Source organism: Rhinoderma darwinii, chromosome 3, assembly GCF_050947455.1.
Source record: "Rhinoderma darwinii isolate aRhiDar2 chromosome 3, aRhiDar2.hap1, whole genome shotgun sequence".
NCBI lineage: Eukaryota > Metazoa > Chordata > Amphibia > Anura > Rhinodermatidae > Rhinoderma > Rhinoderma darwinii.
The window spans coordinates 297,117,863-297,137,663 of NC_134689.1; the positions used below are offsets into that span (position 1 = coordinate 297,117,863).

Below are 19,801 nucleotides of genomic sequence, written 5' to 3' on the forward strand. Positions count from 1 at the left end.
CATGGATCACCCGTGCAGGACTTAGACTGGGCCGCCGTGAAAAGGAGACTGCCTAGCCTAAGGCCGCTTAGTGACTGCCGTGAAAAGGCATATTGGTGGTCACTAAGGGGTTAAAAACTACACCCCCTTAAGGCATTCATCTAGAGGTGTAGTGAGCATTTTGACCGGAGACATACACCCCATAAACTGTAATGTGGGTTCTTCCGGGTATGGCAATACCCTCAATGTGGCGATTAACAGCTGCCCGGGCATGCAGCAGGGCTCAGAAGGGAAAGATGAGGGGGATAAGCTGTGCGGAGTGCATCAGGGTAAGTAAAACTATGGTAGATTAAAAATCAAGGGATGTATGATAAATTTTAACACACTTTCATGCAGAGCCCTGGGTTTTCGGGACACGTGTCACATTGATATATTGTGTCCTTCCTTATTCCCCTTATAGCAGACTTTGCACCTCTTGACTTTTTCTGTTCTTGCCAGTTTGGGGAACTTCTGGAAAGTGTTGCCCTGGTACGATGCGTGTAGCTTCGCTTTCAGAAGTACTGGGTGCCCCCCCTTCTTGGTCCCTAAAAATTAGTTTCTTGATAATCACCTCTTGAAATTCCAGGAAAGTTCCCGTCTGGCCTGCACATCGACGTAGCACGTACGCGTTGTACAATGCCATCTGTAGGATGTGCACGGCCAGCTTCTTATACCACACCGCATGGCGCTGTAGGGCTTCAGGACTTGATCTGACAAGTCCACCCCTCCCATGTACCTATTGAAGTCCAGGATGCAGTCTGGTTTGGGGGTCTCTGTACTGGTACCTCGTACAGGTACATGGGTACTGGTGTGGCCATGTATTGTTGTCAATACAAGGACATCTCTCTTGTCCTTGTACTTGACACACAATATGTTGCAGCTAGAATGTGCCCTGCTCTCAAACCTTCTTGTTTGCCCAAGCAGAGTCTTAGGGAGGCCTCTCAGATTTCTTCTAGCAGTGCCGCAGGACTTCTGGAAGCGAGGCAGTTGAAGAGTGGGATGCTGGTATAAAAATTATCCAGGTAGAGGTGGTAACCCTGGTCCAGCAGTGGGTGCACCAAATCCCACACAATTTTTGCATTAACTCCCAGTACAGGGGGGCATTCTGGGGGCTGAATACTGGTGTCCTTCCCTTCATATATCCTAAATCTGTAGGTATACCCTGATGCACTCTCGCACAGCTTATACATCTTCATGCCATACCTTGCCCTCTTAATCGGCAGGTACTGGCGGAATTGAAGCCTCCCTTTAAAATGTACCAAGGACTCATCAATAGAAATACGTCTCGGGGGTGTATGCTTGGGAAAACCGGGAACTGAAACGGTCTAATAGGGTCTCCGTATATACAAATGGTCAAAACTGGGGTCATCTCGGGGTGGACACTGCTCATTATCAGTATAATGTAAGAAGCGAAGTATTGCCTAATTTTTAGGTTTCAGTTCTGAAGTTGCTTTGAGGGGCCTATATATTTGGAAACCCCTATCAGACACCCCATTTTACAAACTAGACCCCTCAAAGTATTCTCAACAGCATATAGAAACTTTATTAACCCTTTAAGTGTTTCACAGGAATTTAGAGCAAAGTAGAGGTGAAATTTACATATTTATTTTTTTTGTCAGAAAATCCTTTTTATTCCGTTTTTTTTCTGTAAAACAGAAGGTTTTACGAGAGAAACGCAACTCAATACTTATTGCCCAGATTCTGCAGTTTTGAGAAATATCCCACATGTGGCCCTAGTGCGGTAATGGACTGAAGCACTGGCCTCAGAAGTAAAGGAGTAGCTAGAGAATTTTGAGGCCTCCTTTTTATTAGGCGCCATGTCCGGTTTGAAGGTCTTGTGGTGCCAAAACAGTGGAAACTCTCAAAGTGACCCCATTTTGGAAACTAGACCCCTTGAGGAATTCATTGTACTTTTCATGGGGTGCATGTGACTTTTTGATCAGTTTTTATTCCATCTTTGAGTGGCGTGGTGACTAAAAAACAGCAATTCTACTATTGATTTTTTTATTCTATTTTTTTTACAGCGTGCACCGTGCGCTATAAATGACACATTCACTTTATTCTGTGGGGCGATACGATTACAGCGATACCAGATGTTTATAGTTTTTTTTTTTATGTCTTATGGCGTTTGCACAATAAAATCCTTTTTGTAAAAAATCATTTACTTTTTGTGTTGCCTTATTCTAAGAGCCAGAACTTTTTTATTTTTCCCTCAAGAAAGCCGTGCGAGGACTTATTTTTTGCGTAACGAACTGTAGTTTTGATCAGTACCATTTTTAGGTACATGCGACTTTTTGAGCTCTTTATTCAATTTTTTGGGAGGTGAAGTGACCAAACAATTGTGATTCTGGTGCAGTTTATTATTATTTTTTTTTTACAGAGTTCACAGCGCAAAATAAAAAACAAAATAATTTTGTCGATAAGGCCGTTACGGACGCGACGATACCAATTATGTATAGTTTGTTTATTGATATATTTTTATTAATAATAAAGGACTGATAATTGAAAAAGGGGGATTTTTACTTTTATTACTTTTATTTTTACACAACTTTTTTTTATTTTATTACTTTGTCCCACTAGGGGACTTGAGGGCAGGAGGCCCTGATCGCAATTCTAATACACTGCACTACATGCGTAGTTCAGTGTATTGGATCGGTCAACTACTCACTGACAGCAAGTATAGTGGATCCTGACTTTGTCAGGACCCACTAGGCTTTCGTAGATGGCATAGCCGGACGCCATTGTTAGGCGTCCGGTTGCCATAGCCACCATCGCCGCCCGCTATCATGTAGCGGGCCGTCGATGGTGGTTTAACCCCTAAGAAGCCGCGATCGCTATTGAACGTGGCTTTTAAGGGGTTAATCAGTGGGGACACAGCGATCGGTCCCCGCTATAGGAGCTGCGGCAACCGCTGTACAAGACAGCAGCTGTCACAGCTCCTGTATGTGTCGGGAAGACGGCCGAAATGGCCATTACTCCCGTGACGTACTATTCCGGCGCAGAGCCCGAACGGGATGGTTTCCATGACGGAATAGTAAGTCAGAGCGTTAAGGGGTTAAAGCATTCTTACTTTGCAGCATTTTTTCACAACTGCCTAAAAATTTTGCACACTACTTTATATAGAAGCTGCTGCACCATGGAGGTGATTATACAGTAGTAATAAGCAGTATAGCGAATCCAGCACTGGGGCAACATAACTCTTAGGCTGGGTTCATACGAGCACATTAACGTCCGTAATGGACGGACGTATTTCGGCCGGAAGTCCCGGACCGAACTCAGTGCAGGGAGCCGGGCTCCTAGCATCATAGTTATGTACGATGCTAGGAGTCCCTGCCTCGCTGCAGGACAACTGTCCCGTACTGTAAGCATATTTTCAGTATGGGACAGTAGTTCCACGGAGAGGCAGGGACTTCTAGCATCGTACATAACTATGATGCTAGGAGCCCGGCTCCCTGCACTGAGTTCGGTCCGGGACTTCCGGCCGAAATACGTCCGTCCATTACGGACGTTAATGTGCTTGTGTGAACCCAGCCTTACCATCACCTGCTGCAGGTCTATATGTCTCCTCTCTCTCACTCTGCTCTCCCCTCCGTAGACTTCTATGGACAGCATCTGTGTCTCTTTCTGCTCTCTCCTCCCCTCTCCGTAGACTTGTATTGGCAGCATGTGTCTCCTCCTGACCCCCTCTCTATAGACTTGTATGGGCAGAATGCCTGTCTCTTTCTCGCTCTGTTCTCCCTTCCCCTCAGACTTGAATGTGTGAGCAGAAAGTGTACAGCAGAATACAGGAAGGGAGACACCAAGTGGCAAGTAACTTCACAGAATTTGTATGAAAAAAAAAACACCTACATTTTTAACAGTAAGTAAATATCAGGTATACTATTTGATTAGCAAAAGTTGTTTGAAAAGTTAGTGTCCATTTAAGTGTTGGTTCACACTGACCTGTCATTAGGTCTGTATTAGTAGGCACAGTAGCTTTCAAAATGGCTCAATTTTCATCCTCCTGCATCTCCAGCAGCATACTCCTCCTCCTCCATTGCTTGCCATATCAGCATTCTGGCATCCTGGGACACCAGCAAGAAAGCTTCTAGCGAACTCTTCCAGTCTCGATGCGACATTGTACTCACTTCGGCAGCACATATACAGTCTGGCTGCAAACTCGAAAGATTGGTCAGCAGCCTGTGTAGCAAGCGCTGAGGCAGCAGGGGTGCCGACATCATCTGGACCGGAACCTCACATTTATTTTGTGTCATGATGCAGCCGTACTCCAGAATGCTTTCCACAGGGTAAACAGCAGAAATGTGGCACCAAGGGACAGGATAAAAGCAGGACAATAGTGGGAGCCCTCAAAGCTTGTGACCGCTCACATTTAGTCGATGTCATTACATTAAAGATGCAGCTCCACTATTTTCTTGGAGTGTGATCAAGTACATGTCCAAATCTGCCAGTTGTAGTGCAATAGAGTTAACACAATCTGGGCTTCCCTCGCATCCATCTGACTCCTCTACTGCCCTACATGCATGGTCTTAAACCACCTTTTTAATCTTTTATGAATGCTCACAACACAGACTTGCAAACAGTGATTTAATAAGTTCAACTTTACCATTTTTAAATATACAGTACATAAAATGGAAATGGACATGAAGAAAACATCTTTAAAACAAGTAGATTCGACATTTATTTTTATCATAAAAGTCCAGCAGTTAAAACTATGTACAAGTGAACACATGCAAATGGTGGAGAAACCACACAAACATTTAAAACTATCTATCTAAAAACACAGTATGCACGATGCAAGGAGCAGCAAAAATAAAGGCGCTGATAAAAATGGCAATAAGAGTTGTGTGGTCTTAACTCGGAACATAATCGTGTTTGTATTTCGGGTGTTTATTGTAATCAACTTTCTCCCCGTGGATGAGACTCTGAATGACCCACTCAGCGGAAACTACCGGAAGGTCCAGGGCAAGAGCACACTTTAAGATGGATTCTGGACATGATCGATCTGTGACTACTACATCAAAAACGCCCAAAGCAACATCTAGAAGAGACAAAAAGAGAAAATGGTTCACGCCCTGGTCTTCAATTGGACAAATGTGTAGGAGATTTAAAATGATCCCACTTATCAATATAGCGGGGAAGGTTTAATCCATCAATATCTCCTTCTTGTGGTGCACGCACCAGATTCATTAAAAGGGCAAGGACCTGGCATTTCCTGTCACTTTTCTAAGTAGAAAAGTGATGTAAAATTTTCATAAAGGAGTTTCCCTATGTGTGTAGAAATAAGTTGTTCGGGTATTCAGAAATATGGCATGACCAGGTACTTATAATGTACGGAATTCTCAGTACAGAGCATTCTGTACAGTGGTATAATGACCATGGCCTTGAAATGTCACTGCTATGCTTAGTCACAGATATATTGGAGGATGCAGTTATAACGGGTGTATGGAATGCTCTGTACTGAGCTTTCCGTACAATAACAGGAACTGTCTATGTATGGGCTAACCAGCAAGTTAAAGCTGGCAAACCGGCCCAAATTTTGAAACACATTTGGCCTTATTTATCAAAACTGACTAGTCGAAAAACTGTTCAAGGCCTACTATATTGGTAAATGGAAATATTTTAAATCTTCCGCACAAGGTTTTAAATTGCACTTGACGCGCCGAACACTCTTTGGTATTAGCGAGTGCCCTGGCTTGAGACACTCGCTTAAAAAAAAAAAAAAAAAAAAAAAAAAAGAGCGAGAACATTCAACTTGACAAGTACAGTTTCAAACAGCAGCGGGAGCTAGCTACCTCCTTACCGAACCATACGGAACAGCGACCAATAAAATCATATGGGCAACATTAGACGCCTATATGTCAATTGTATCTCTCATTCATTTATTGGATTGGCCTTTACTATGGATTTCATACTGAAGGTAATGCATGAATTATCTTCACACAGATTTTCTACGTTTTCTAAACCCGCTCTTTGGATTTTAAAGCGTAGCTCCAGTTGTACTCTCCCACCCGAACGGACATCCGGCATGGAAAGACGCTCCTGCACACTGGGCGGTACAGTTGCATTGATAACCATACGAATCCCAGAGAGCATCATGCATTGGTCCTATTGTAAGTAATAGAACTCATGCACAATATTCTGTCTTATTTGTAAGGTGCCACAGCAACTTTACCACCCAGAATGCAGTAACGTCTTTACACGCGCCATGTCAGTTCGGGCAATAGAATACAACTGGAGCTGCACTTCTACTAAAATGCACTGAAAGTGATAAGATACAAATTACATTTAACTTGTATGTATTAACCTATGAGATACAAGGTTATTGATTTAGTGACCTACATGACATATAATATTGCCAGAGAAACTAAATGCTATAGAAGTTCATACCTTTGTTGAGATCAGTAGAGTTGTGTTGCTTTGCAGACACAGCCCCTCCAGTCATTACAACTTCTGTCCACATTTCCAAAAAGTTTTCTTGCTGGTCTGACACCACAAGAAAGCGTAAAGCTTGAAAAGGATGCCTGGAGTCATGCCTGCAAAATTCCAATATGGCCAATAAAACAATGCACTAAAAAAACCAACCAGGCATTTTACATTAAAATAAACATAATAAATGTTTTACCATTCCAAAATCCTGTCCTCTTGAAGGCTGTATCCAGCAGGAAGAAGGTAATTTTGGAAATTCTGCAACTCATTGGAATGACAACTGTCATGCACCCAGATGTGAGACACACAGGGGATCCCACTGGCAAGGCAGAGGAAATACTTCTGGGTTCGGCAGTGCTGGTCAGCGATCAGCAAACATTTTGTTCCTGTTTTACTCTATGGAGGAGAATAAAACAAGTATAATCACCATCTACATTTATGTTACATGGTCTATAGCAGTTCAGCTTTCTCTACTGGGGCCTCACCAGACAGAACATGGTAACACCTGGCCTCACTAGCGACTGATCAATTTATCTTTCTTCTGAAATCAGTAAAATATTACAATAAGCACAAGAGGAATTAGTTATTTTGCTAAATCAGATATTGCTACTGCCACAGAAACGCCTGTGCATCAGGAGAGATCACCATACAATCACTCCTGTCATACCTGCCTCCATAGCTACTCCTCACCAACAACTTGGGGACGTCTCACTGTATGTAGTTTGATGCCACTAGGAAGCGTACATTAGTTATATTGTGGGGAAAAAAATGAAATGAAAAAAAAAGTGTTGGCTCTCCTTTGCAGGCGTTACCCCTCACACAGGCACTAGGCTAATCAGTTTGTGCAAAAGCAGTAAGGAATAGAAAAGCCCACATAGTGCAGCAACAGAGAATATAAATCCTGGTCCTGGGACAAAACTAAACCAAACAACCATAAAGCCTGGCTCCAGGAAGAACCCCATAGATGGCGGGATCTGTGCTCCCCAATAAATCCAAGGAGAAAACAAATTTACGGTGAGTACAAAAATCTAATTTTCTCAGTTAATATCATTGGGGGGGGGGGGGGGGGGATGACAGCACTGCAGGACATCTACAATTAAAAGACCTTGCACTTGGACCGGTAGGATTCCGTGAGCAGAGACCAAATCTAACTAGCAATGGTAGCTTTTGAGGTATGTAGATCCTTACATGGAACTTTGAACCGACAGTAGTACTCAGTAGAAGCAAGTTAAATGCGCACACCCCTGATCATATCGATACTGTGGAGTTAAAACTCTAGAGGATGGAAGGGGGCTGCATAGAAGGAAGGTAGAAGGCAGAGATTAGCTCCGGGAGGTAGGAATAGACAGGCTGTAATATCAAGTTGTCCTTGTGAAGCACTAGAAAGGAAGATTTGAAAAAGAGGGAAGCAACTCAGAGGCTCTCTGGATGAAAGTAATGCCCTCCGCCTTGATTTGTTCGAGAGTCCAAGGAAGAGGGGAAAAAAAAAAAAAAAAGGAGAAAATGTAATTCTTCCCACGGAGTGACAAGAGTGTCTGCCACGAGAGCTAATGGGTCGCCATCTCTGGCCATGTAGGCTGGAACCTTGTGGTTCAGACAGGACAAAAAAAGGCCCACATCTGGAATTCTTCACTTTTGGCAGATTTGGAATATGAGCACCCGATGGGGAGACTACTCCCCTGAGTCATGTCTCTCTTGATTGTGAAAATATGAGGCCCAACTGCCTTACACGAAATGCTGCAGCTCTTTTGCCTAGACAGTGCAGACTTTGTTGACCCAGGAGGAAGTAAAGGCCAGACTCAGATTAGACCCAGCTGACAGAGAGAGTTCAGCTTCAAATTCTAAAGAGTGGCCAAGGGATGCTCGTACGACAGAGGGAGTGTGGTACTCCTGGAAAGGCGTGACACAGGTGGGTCCACTTATGGGGAGGCGGACCCCGTTTTCTAAGTATCTGGTAAATAAGTAAACAGAACATACATCTTTGAACAAGACGCTAGTCAGGGAGTTTGCTCAAATCTTCTCCAAAACGACGGGTTGGAGCCTATGGCGGCGAAAAGATACCTCCTTCTCGGAGTAGTGATAAGAACTTATTCATAACGTGGAGGGTGTCCTGCACAGCACGGGTCAAATCCTGTATGGCGGAAACCAGTTTTGTATCTCGCTTTGACTCTGAATCCGAGGACTACCTTAAAGGAGGAAGACTGGTCCTGGTAGGATGGAGCCACGCTAGTGGTTATTCTAAGGGTATGTGCACACGATGAGAGGCTTTTACGTCTGAAAAGACAGACTGTTTTCAGGAGAAAACAGTTGCCTCGTTTCAGACGTAAATGCTCCTCCTCGCATTTTGGGAGGCTTCTCTGACAGCCGTAAATTTTGAGCTGTGCTTCATTGAGTTCAATGAAGAACGGCTCAAATTACGTCTGAAAGAAGTGTCCTGCACTTCTTTTGACGAGGCTGTATTTTTACGCGTCGTCGTTTGACACCTGTCAAACGACGACGCGTAAATGACAGGTTGTCTGCACAGTACAAATGAATGGGCAGATGTTTGCCGACGTATTGTAGCCCTATTTTCAGACGTAAAACGAGGCATAATACGCCTCGTTTACGTCTGAAAATAGGTCGTGTGAACCCAGCCTTACAGGGAATAATTTAGTAGGTGCTGAGAAGGAACAAGACCTGTCTGGTGAACTTCTGATCCTCTGACCAGGCTGAGTGGATTGCTGAGGCATTAGACGCTCCAAGGCCACAACCATAGACTGCGAGAGTCTAGATAGGCCTCCTGACTGACACCAACAGAGGAATCCTTGTGCGGTCTGGTGACAAGACACAACAAACAGAGAGAACTGGGCTGGCCACATGGGATTTTTTTGTTGCTGCGAGCACAAGCAAAGTGTGTCCCAACTGCCACAGGAACCGCTTGTTTGGAGAGACACGTTGGAAAAGGAGGACATGTTGGGAGAGAAAAAAAAAAAAAAAACAACTGGCCCTAAGAGAAGGGACTGGATGGAAGAGGGTAAAATAAATGCTAGACCTGTGGGTAGGAAATAAATGAGGTACAGTCCACAGAGCTTGCCTAACAGACTCTGGTACTGTGTGTCCCAATCTTGGTCCTGTCAGATATGAGGAGCCATCTGCTAAGAAGATTGCAGAGGCTGAACTCTGGGAGCTGCATCAGAGAACAAGATAAGGACTTCCCCTTAGAAAGAATCCCGTGCAGAGCGGCGATAGGCCACTGAGAAAAGCCCGCCCGTGAAGGGTCCATAGAGAATGGAGAAGCACCTCTTGTCACAGCCCAGGCAAGTTATTAAAAGTGGGCAATATCCAAGTTGCGGTATAGGCCACGGAGAAGCCATGGCCTAAATTTTTGAGCACTGCCGCAGAGCTGAAGCGATGGACGCAGAGGAACGCTGCCGTCGGGAATGAGTCGGGACTGTGTAAGCAGGCCAAAAAGGCATTGGGGGAGGCTGAGAACTAGGTAAGCTGCCCCAGGGACCTAGATGAGGGGGACCAGCCGCTAAAAAAAAATGGATAGAAACTCCGGTAGTAAAGGAGGGATGAGACCAGCTAACTCACAATGAGAGACCAGCCAGTAAAGAACGGTGGAGTGAATAAAGGAAACACCCTCCAGCCTCCAGTGACAGGAAGGTAGAGACAGGGGCAGAGGTCATACTTACCTGTCCGAAGGTTACCCCTTCGGTAATCTCTCACAGATAGTGGGGTCACTGCTGTAGTAGTTGGGCGTTTTGAGTTTACGGCGGAGGAAGAAACAGAGCAGCAGCTTGTAATGGTTTCCTGGCACCCTCTCAAATTAGTGCTGGGCTGCCAAATTAGTCACACTGAAAACAAACCAGAAAAGTGAGAGGGATTATAGGAATCGGACTCCTGTTCCGATCACCACTGTAAGGAAAGCAACGAAAGAAATTAAACTAAATATAACAAACTGATTAGTCTATTGCCTATGGGATGAGTATAGCATGCAAAGGAGGAGCCAACACTTTTCTTTTATACCAAGTGCCAGCCTTCAAGTGAAAGGGCCATATACCCACGATGCTGTGACCCCCAATGATATAAATGAGAAATGTATTAATACGTGTACTCGGACTCATAAATCATTGCTTCCCACATGATCATCAGTCTTAGGCTCATTTCACACAAGAATCCTGGAAGAATTATAGTGATCCTTCATGATGCTGCGGATTTACCAGATTGGACTACTTTCATCTGCTTCCCTATATTGCACTCAGCAGTTTACGTTACTTCCATAGAGTTTAAAAGGAGTTGCAGTAAAGCATGTGTTTTGCTGCTACATTAAAACTCCTCCGCACCGTGGTCGTGCAGGTAATGTGGTACAGGGGCAACTCGGGACTCCCACTCTAGTGATCGATGGTGGTCCCAGTGTCGGTGCTGTTCTCTTGTTAATGTACCGCAATGCCATTAACAGAAACATATGATGCAGTTATTTTAGTTGTAGAAAATTATTATTATTTTTTAAATCAGATAATTTTTATTGAAAAAACATTTTTTGTTTTAAGCAGTAAGAAACCATTTCCCTAACCTTCCTCCCAACCCCTTCTGTTTGAGATGAAAGTTATTAAAGAGCTATTAGTTCCAATGGTAGGTCAGTGATTGATATTGCAAATGTTGTTTTTAATAGTCCATATATATACATACTGTCCACATATTTTCTAATTCATAGGAAATTTTGGATAATTATCTTGGAGGGAACACAACACAAAAATGGGTAATCCTTTAATTTAAAACAGGGCTCTAGACCTATATCATCTAAGGCCTTATTCACACGACAGGGTCCTAGTGTCGGCCGATAAAAACGGCCGTTTGGGACGTTTTTCCCGGCTGTTTTGCATCAGTTTTGCATCCGTCCCGGGCCGTGTTGCCGTTTTTAACGACCGATTTTGACCCGTTTTAAAATCGGATGAATTTCATTTAAAATTTGTTGTCACACACAGCCCTTTGTAGATAATGCCACAGCCCCCCTGGTAGGTAATGCCACCCAGCTCCCTGCAGGCAATGCCACCCAGCTCCCTGCAGGCAATGCCACCCAGCCCCCTGCAGGTAATGCCACCCAGCCCACTGTAGGTTGCACCCCCGCCCGCCCCCCTCTTTCCAGAAGAAGTGAGTGACGTCGCTGTGTGAAAAGAAAAAAAAAGAAGAGAAAAGAAAAGAAGAGAAAAGAAAAGAGAGGAGGAGGAGCGCGAGCGACGGAATACACGGCCATCACTCGGGACACATTCCGGTGATGGCCGTGTATTACCCAGCCCCATAGACTTCTATGAGAGCCGGGTGGCCGGGTAAACGGCCGAAAATAGGACATGTCCCATTTTTTTGACGGCCAGGTTCCCCGGGCCGTCAAAAAATCGGTCGTGTGAATAGCCCCATTAGGGGTCTATTGTTCCTACTGCAGCCGTGTGACGGCCATTTTATGAACGGCCGTTCCCCGGCCGGGAAACCCTGTCATGTGAATAAGGGCTAAGGTTTACACAAACATTAATGTATCCCCTTTCATTATCTATTAAAAAATACATATCATAATGGACATTTGCACCAACCATAGAGGTTCACACACTTTCCATTAAATTGAGAGTAGAGCCAAGTCAGCTTATCTGCTGAATAAACCGAAATAATCAATCCTGAATAAGTGTTAAAGGAGCTAGGCCTGGAGAATCCAGCCAGGGCAACCATAAGTCTTCAAATTTCTTTTGCATTCCCCGAAATATTTTTTCCAGCCTCAATACATTATTAACTTTTGATATAAATTCAGATACATTATGTGATGCAGAAGCTTTCCAGTAATAGGCAATCAGCTTTTGAGCTTGATACAATAACCTGAGAATGGTAAGTTGGTGACTATTCCTTACTGGAAGTTCAATCGGGTCAAATTGCATATTACATACATAAACAGAGCTAATAATGTTCACCAATTATCTTAAACTACCTCCTTAACTTTGTACATCTCTACATAACATGCATCAGTTCCGCCTCTGGTGCACTGCACCTATCACACCAAGCATTCCCTTTATATCCCATTTTGTACAGCAGGAGTGGGGTTTTATATACCCTACGCATAAGATATATGTAACGCTTGTATAATATCTCCCCGCTTATCTTCGGCTATTGGCCCTAAATCTTTTTACCATTTTTCTTTCAGAAGGATGGGACGTACCACCTGATAAGGCCACCAAATCAATGAATGGATAGTGGGTGGAGGGTTACAGAGGCGTCTTCCTATTTTGTACTTTATAGGCATGTCTCCGTTGCAAATACTGAAAAAAATCAAACGTCAAATTCTTGTTGAATATTTTGAAATGTTTTGAATTGCCCATCTTGAAATGCTGCCACAGTTCAAATCCCATCAGTTTTCTAAATTCTGGGTATATTTAATTATCCCATACAGGAGAATATGTAGCGTAACCCACGATACCCTTTGTATGTGACATTTGTCCATAGCTTATGTATACCCCTTACTGTGGGAAAGCCTTGAGTTTGCTTGCTTTTAAAGCTACCAACTGTTGATTAGTATCCAATAGATAGTTCACCATTCTCCAAACTGAAGAGAAGGGCGGGTCTGTCCCCCAACCCGAGATGTTGTAATTGGGCTGATAGATAGTAGAGCCAGGAGTTTGGAACAGCCAGACGTCCGTCTTCTTTTGCTCTTTGTAGTGTCTCCAATTTGATTCTTGGAGTTCCCCTTCCACCATATCAGATCCCTGAAGATGCCATTAATCTAGCCGAATAATCGAAGGGGTAGCTATATCGGGGTATGGTGCATTACATATAAGGACCTGTGGCATGAATATAATTTTGAGAAGTTTCACTCTACCAATTACAGTAAGGGCTCATGCACACGACCGTAGCCATGTGCTCGGCCGTGATTTTCAGGTCGGCCGGCTGTGGACTGTCAGCCGCGAGCCGCCCGCAAATCGCGAGACATGCACATGGCCATTATTTTCAATGGGCCCGGACCGCAGAAGACGGCTGTAAAAATAAGACAGGTCCGTTCTTTCTGTGGTGCGGGCTCCCGGGCCTTGCACGGACCGTAAAAACTACGGTTGTGTGCATGGCCCCATAGAAATGAATGGGGCCGCAGTTCTCCCGTGGATTTTCGGGGGAATTGCGGCCATAAAAGCACGTTCGTGTGCATGGGGCCTAAGGGGGAGTTTGCACCAGGCAGCTGTTCTTTTGCTGTAGCCATTCGATCAGGAGTACTATATTAAGCATTTTATATTCTGAAACTTGTGCACCAACATGTATACCCAACTATATAAAAGATGGTAATATTTTAAGTAGACCCGCTTCAGAAGACAAGTCATGTGGTTGCTGACCAATCATCAAGAGAGATGAATTAGTCCAATTTATAGTGAGGCCAGATATATATTAAAAGTTGTATATAATATCCACAGCTTCCCTCAAGGATATGGGCCAGTCTTCTAAAAATAATAGCACGTGTGATAGCAAATGATAAATTGCTGAACATAACTTGTTAAAAGTGAATGACTCTAAAAATAAAAATAACAAATGTATTAGTGCAAAACAAAAAACCATGGCGTTCACTTATTCTTACACTAAAGATTATGCACTTACCAGTGCTTCACTGAAACTGCCCAAGATTTCTCCACCCCCTGCCCGGATTTGTGCCTCTGTGTATTGACGGTTATAGGGTGTGCTCTCAACGTATTCTGCAATGAGAAGCAGCATATATAGCACCTGTAAAGGTTACTGGAATCTAGGAAATAACTCAATTAAAAATTTTCCCTACAGGTTACCCTTGTTCTGCTGAAAGGTATAGAGGACTCACAAAGGAGAGTGGCAGGGTACATAGTGATTTTCAAAACTATAATTCTTACCTTCTTCCTCTTCACTGCTAATAGAAGGGATTTCATTCGGTTTCAGGCGATTGCTGACCTTGTCACTAGATGTGGCCGTTGTAAGTAAGACGGAGTAGCCCATGAACAACAACTTGCTGTGGGGTAGAGGTCCATGGGAATCCTCAAGTTCTGCCTGGTCACTGGTATCTCCACTTTCATTGGGGCTCATAAAATCCCCTCCTTTTGTAGCACCTTTTAAAACACAAATAACTGAAGCATAAACACTAAGGCTATGCTCACATCTGCATCAGGGCTCCGTTCCGACGTTTCGTCTGAGCTTTCCGTCGGAACGCAGCCCTGACTGACACAAACTGAAACCAAAGGTCTCTGTTTCCATCACCATTGATTTCAATGGTGACGGATCCGGTGCCAATGGTTTCAGTCTGTCTCCGTTGTGCAAGGGTTCCGTCGTTTTGACAGGATGAATACCATAGTCGAACGATTCATTATTTAACCCCTTGGAGATAAGCCCCCAGGGCTTCAAAGGAGTACAAAGATGGCAGACCTGGCCCCCAGGCTGCCATGACAACCATAGTTACAGGCAGATCGCACCGCGGGGTGTGCGCGATGGCGTGTTTGAGGCGCCGCCCCCTAATTCTAACAATTTAAATTCCGCGGTCGCGATTGACTGCAGCATTTAAGATTTCAAACCTGCGCAATCAAAGTGATCTTTGACTCTGCTCGTTGGTGTGAGGTGTCGGCTGTATAACACAGCCGTCATCCGCCATGTATGGAGCGCGCTCAGCCCGTTAGCGCTCCATACTTCCCCCATGGCGACATTTCAGTAATATTATGTCGCCAAGGGATTGCTTACATTTTATGAAATTCTTGAGAGGGTCAAATGCGAGGCAAATTCCCATTGTTTTTTGCGTTTTGTTTTTTTTATATTTAAAAATAACCCTAAAATCTTGCAGTTTTCACTCACAAAAGACTGACACTTCCTGTTCTGTAGAGATCACTTCTCAGCAGTCATCTCATTATCATCACAGGCAGGATTACAATGAAAGGGAACACCTCTATATAGAGAACACAGGATCCACCATTCACAATACACTGACACTTCCTGTTCTGTAGAGATCACTTCTCAGCAGTCATCTCATTATCATCACAGGCAGGTTTACAATGAAAGGTAACACCTCTATATAGATAAGACAGGATCCACCATTCACAATAGGTGATGGACACAGCTCCCCTCCTTCCTGCACAATGGCCTCTGCACAGGTCACAGAACATGCCTAGGAAACTCTCCCATAGAAGTCAATGGGTCGCCTCCTGTTCACAGGTTACTGTGGTCTATGTGGCTGCTGTAAAACCTATCTTTCATATGGTTAATAGCAGCTATTTGTTTTTAACCCCTAGATGCTGCAGCAATTTTCTGTTTTTTTATCTCTCTGCCTTCCAAAACACTAACTTTATTATTTTTCCGTCAACGTGAGGAAAAAAGACATATGAGGGCTTGTAGTTTTTAATAAAACAATTTAATGTAACATATAATCTACTGGTAAACAAACAAAATTCTTTGTTGGATAGAATTGGAAAAAAAAACTTATTTCTTGATTGTTTTTTGGGGGTTTTGTTGTTACAGCTTAAAAAATGACATGTTAACTTTATTCTGCAGGTCAATATGCTTACGGCGATAGCAGATTTATAGTTTTTTTTATGATGTACTACCATTGCAAAGAAAAAACAAATTTGTTAAAAAAGAAATTATTTGGTGTCGCCATATTCTAAAACCCATAACTTTATTTTTTTTGTTGTTGCTGGAGCAGTGTGAGGGCTTGTTTTTTGGGGGCCGAACAGTTCTATTTATTGGTACCATTTTGGGGTGCATATACGCCTTTTTCAATCACTTTTATTCACTTTTTTGGCGTAAACAAGGTGACAATAAAACAGCAATTCCGGCATTGTGTTTTTTTTTTGCCTACGACATATTTACCTGACGGGTTAAATACCAATTATGTTTTTTTTTTTACATTACTTTAGGAGAAAAACGGTAAAGTGGTTTTCCTTGAACTTTTTTTTATACATTATTAAAATGAAGCAAAAAAAAAACAAAGCTCTCACACAGCTCCATTGACAGAAAAATAAATGTTATGGATCTTAAAAAAATGTAAAAAAATTATTCAACACGTTTTTTATTTTGAAAAAGCAGTAAAACATCAAAGGAACACTATATAAATTTATTATGACCGTAATTGTTTTCTACCGCGAAAAACATAGTTAACATGTCATTTTTACTGCAGGGTGAACGCCGTAAACGCAAAAAACAATGGAGGAATTGTATACTTTTTTTTGAGTTTCCCAGTACATTATATGGTACATCAATTGGTGCCATTTAAAACTGCAACTCGCCCTGTAAAAAACAACCCTTTATACGGCTATGTCGACAGAAAAATAAAAATTTATATGGCTCTTGGAAGCTAGGAAGGACTAAACAAAAACGAAAAAAATAAAACCGGATGTGACGGAAAGAGGTTAAAAAATAAATTCAGCCTATCATGTAAAGTTTTTTTTTGTGTGTTATTCCACAATTCCATGTCCTGCAGCACTCACTACAACTATTCTTTCTACGCTTTCTGGTTCATGAACATAATGCTAGAACTACAGTACTAATGCCAGCTATTCAAGTGAACGGCTGACCATAGAATACAGATGTACTGGCCAGGTCTGATAGAGCGAGCGCCGATCTTACATAGGTCCCACCTCTATGATCTTGTTAAAACAAACCCTTCAAATTAAATATTAAGATTTTCCACAAGAGGACAATTGAGCGATACAAGATTTACAGGTGTATTATTCTTTTATTTTATGGAAAATAAAAACTTCAAAACAGATGGAGGAATTCTTACCAGACTTCTCCACAACGGATTTGCGTCCACGTTTGGCTGGAGATTTGTCATCATCTGTACTGATCAATTTCCGTTTACCAGAGAGTGGACCCAGTGAGCTGCGGGGGTTCTCAGATCCTTTCCGAGTTGGTGTACTTGTGCTGGATGTAATGGAGGTGGTTGGTGTATTTGTCACACTTATGTTACTTCTTCTTTTCCGCTTTCCTTCCACAAGATTATCTTAAAAAGGACAGCAAAATATTACACAAACTATAGTAAGACAGTGAATAAATAAAACATCTAGGCTTTTTTGAAATGCTGAGATAGTATCTGCCATTACTACCTCTTGGGGAAGGGCATTCCATAGCTTGACTACTCTAACTGTAAAGAACCCTTTCCTATATTGATGTCTGAAACATCTTTCTTACACACGCAATAAATGTCCCCATGTCCTTTGTAGAGTCCTTGGAAAGAACAGATTATGTGCTAGTTCTCTGTATTGACAACACATATATTTATACATATTAATAAGATCACTTCTAAGGTGTCTTTTTTCCCAAGCTGAACAAGCCCAATTTCTCTAGCCTTTCATTGTAAGCGATACCTCCCATCCCATTAAAATAATCTCGCTGCCCACCTTTGAACCCCTTCCAGTTCTACCATATCCTTTTTACAATGTGGATCCCAAAACTGAATTCCATATTCAAGATTTGGCCTTACACAGGATTTATAGAGGGGTTATATTCCATTTGAATCACAGGTTGTTGTTTTTTCTCTTTTTATCCTAAATTTGAAGCAGCTGCTTGACATTGAGTGCTGCTGCTTTGCTTATTTATAACCAGAATACCCAGGTCCTACTCTTGTTCAGCTAATCAGTTTTATTCCATTTAATGTATATACATTAATACTATAGTATTACAATAATTGCGGCCTAGGTGCATTCATTTACATTAATCAACATTAAAATTCATCTGCCATGTTTTCGCCCATGCTGCCAGCTTATCTAGGTCTTTCTGTAATATTTTCAAGTCAAGCTGAGTTAAGTATTCTACACAGTTTTGTATCATCACCAAAAACGGACACGTTGCTATCAATCCCATCCACAAGGTCATTAATAAAGAGATTAAAAAAAAGAAATGGGCAAAATACAGATTATTTTGGTACCCCGCTGCTCACTTCAACCCATTTTGAGTAAGAACCATTTATAACAACTCCTTGTTTTTTGTCCCTTAACCATTTCTTTACCCACGTTCATACATGGTCCCCCAGTCCGTAAAAGAACGACAAAAGTAAAGTAAATTTGAACCATTGACCACAAGCTGTGGTGTAATATCTGTGAGAGACTAAGCCCTAAGAGTGCCTATTGTTGTAGATATTGTTGGGGGTCTTGGGAGCAAGAAAACCACCAATATCACCTTCTGATGTTTCTATTACTTTAACGGCTAGTTATATTTTGTCAGTTCTTCCAACTCCATTTAGCATTTTAATTCAGAATGAAACAAACACAGTTAATTATAGAAAGGGCTGGATATGAAATGATAGACTTTAGAAGTTGACCACTATTTTAGTGGCCCGGCAATAAGGACTTTCATAAACAGCAAGAGAAATTGATTCAAAGTGTTAGGTGCCAACTTTAGCCTGCAGTTATGAGATTTCTACAATACAATTTTAGAACCTTCAGAGAGGTCAATAGAAGATATATACCGAGACTTATGTCTGATCCCTTTGTTAATGGTGTTGAAGGTTCATATGGACCAAGCCCAAACTGTTCCCGCAGCTTATTTCCTTGTTCTAGAGAAAGTATGACCGCCATTCTTTTGTACCATTTCTTCTGACCTTCCTTTTCAATACAATAATACAGTTCTCCAGAATCTCTCTTGTGCGCCTTCACCACTCCTGAAAAACAAGCATCAGGTTAATTAGGTTAAGATCCACATACGCAGAATGACTTTAAAAAATGGCCCACAAGCCAATTTCTCCCACCATCATCTATGCCTGTGCTTTAAGCAACCTGGCATACATGACAGCAGAGGGTGGAAGGAGTCATAAATAAGTTCAAACATAGCACACTTCTGCAATGGTGTAGAGCCCAAAATATTTTTTTAGGCTCAGTGTCATAATTGGGGCAGCCCTCCTGCTTGTTTAGCTAAATTAAAAAAAACTCCTATGGCGATAAAATATCTGTATAACATTATATGTATTGATAACGGAGTACATACCTGCACTAAAATATTCATCCTCAGAGAGGGCCGTCACCTCTGTGTCCAAAGGAATAGGGTCACACAATAAAATGTCTTTTCCTAGAACATCACACTCATATCCATCATCAAACAGCAGCTTGTATTTGCCTCCTCCAGCATCTCGAGTAATTGTGCCGGAATAAAAATAGCCATTGGAGGACCATTTGGCCACAACCCTGAGCCCCACAAAACTACTGCCAGATGAGGTATCCAGGCTTTCATTATTTGATGGAGTTTGAAAGGGAATTTCAGGGGAGTCACTGCGATGCATAATGGGTGTTTCAGGGCTTGACTTGTCACGGGCTTCTGGATGACCGATGTTTATGCGGGTAAATGGTTCCTCATCTGGAATGGCAGCAGAAGTGGAATCCTCATTATGTGCATGGGCCGCTGTTCCCGTTTCCCT

The 19,801-nt window shown here is 42.5% G+C and overlaps 1 protein-coding gene across 8 annotated transcripts in view; it reads right to left on the bottom strand.

Annotated features, from left to right (window-relative positions):
- Nucleotides 1-4,683: 4,683 nt before the first annotated feature.
- Nucleotides 4,684-19,801, bottom strand: part of TP53BP1 (tumor protein p53 binding protein 1) — a 135,695-nt gene continuing 120,577 nt past the window's right edge. For 6 of the 8 annotated variants that reach the window (XM_075858094.1, XM_075858090.1, XM_075858093.1 and 3 more), the window contains 8 exons: nucleotides 19,375-19,799; nucleotides 18,860-19,051; nucleotides 17,177-17,395; nucleotides 14,307-14,519; nucleotides 14,044-14,138; nucleotides 6,641-6,840; nucleotides 6,406-6,551; nucleotides 4,684-5,056 (listed from right to left, as the gene is read on the bottom strand). In XM_075858094.1, coding sequence (XP_075714209.1) covers nucleotides 4,869-5,056; nucleotides 6,406-6,551; nucleotides 6,641-6,840; nucleotides 14,044-14,138; nucleotides 14,307-14,519; nucleotides 17,177-17,395; nucleotides 18,860-19,051; nucleotides 19,375-19,799 — 1,678 coding nt within the window. In that variant the 3' untranslated portion in view covers nucleotides 4,684-4,868. Of the gene's footprint in view, nucleotides 5,057-6,405; nucleotides 6,552-6,640; nucleotides 6,841-12,596; nucleotides 12,726-14,043; nucleotides 14,139-14,306; nucleotides 14,520-17,176; nucleotides 17,396-18,859; nucleotides 19,052-19,374; nucleotides 19,800-19,801 lie in introns of those variants that run through there. The other 2 variants (XM_075858095.1, XR_012882443.1) reach the window with 2 other exon arrangements.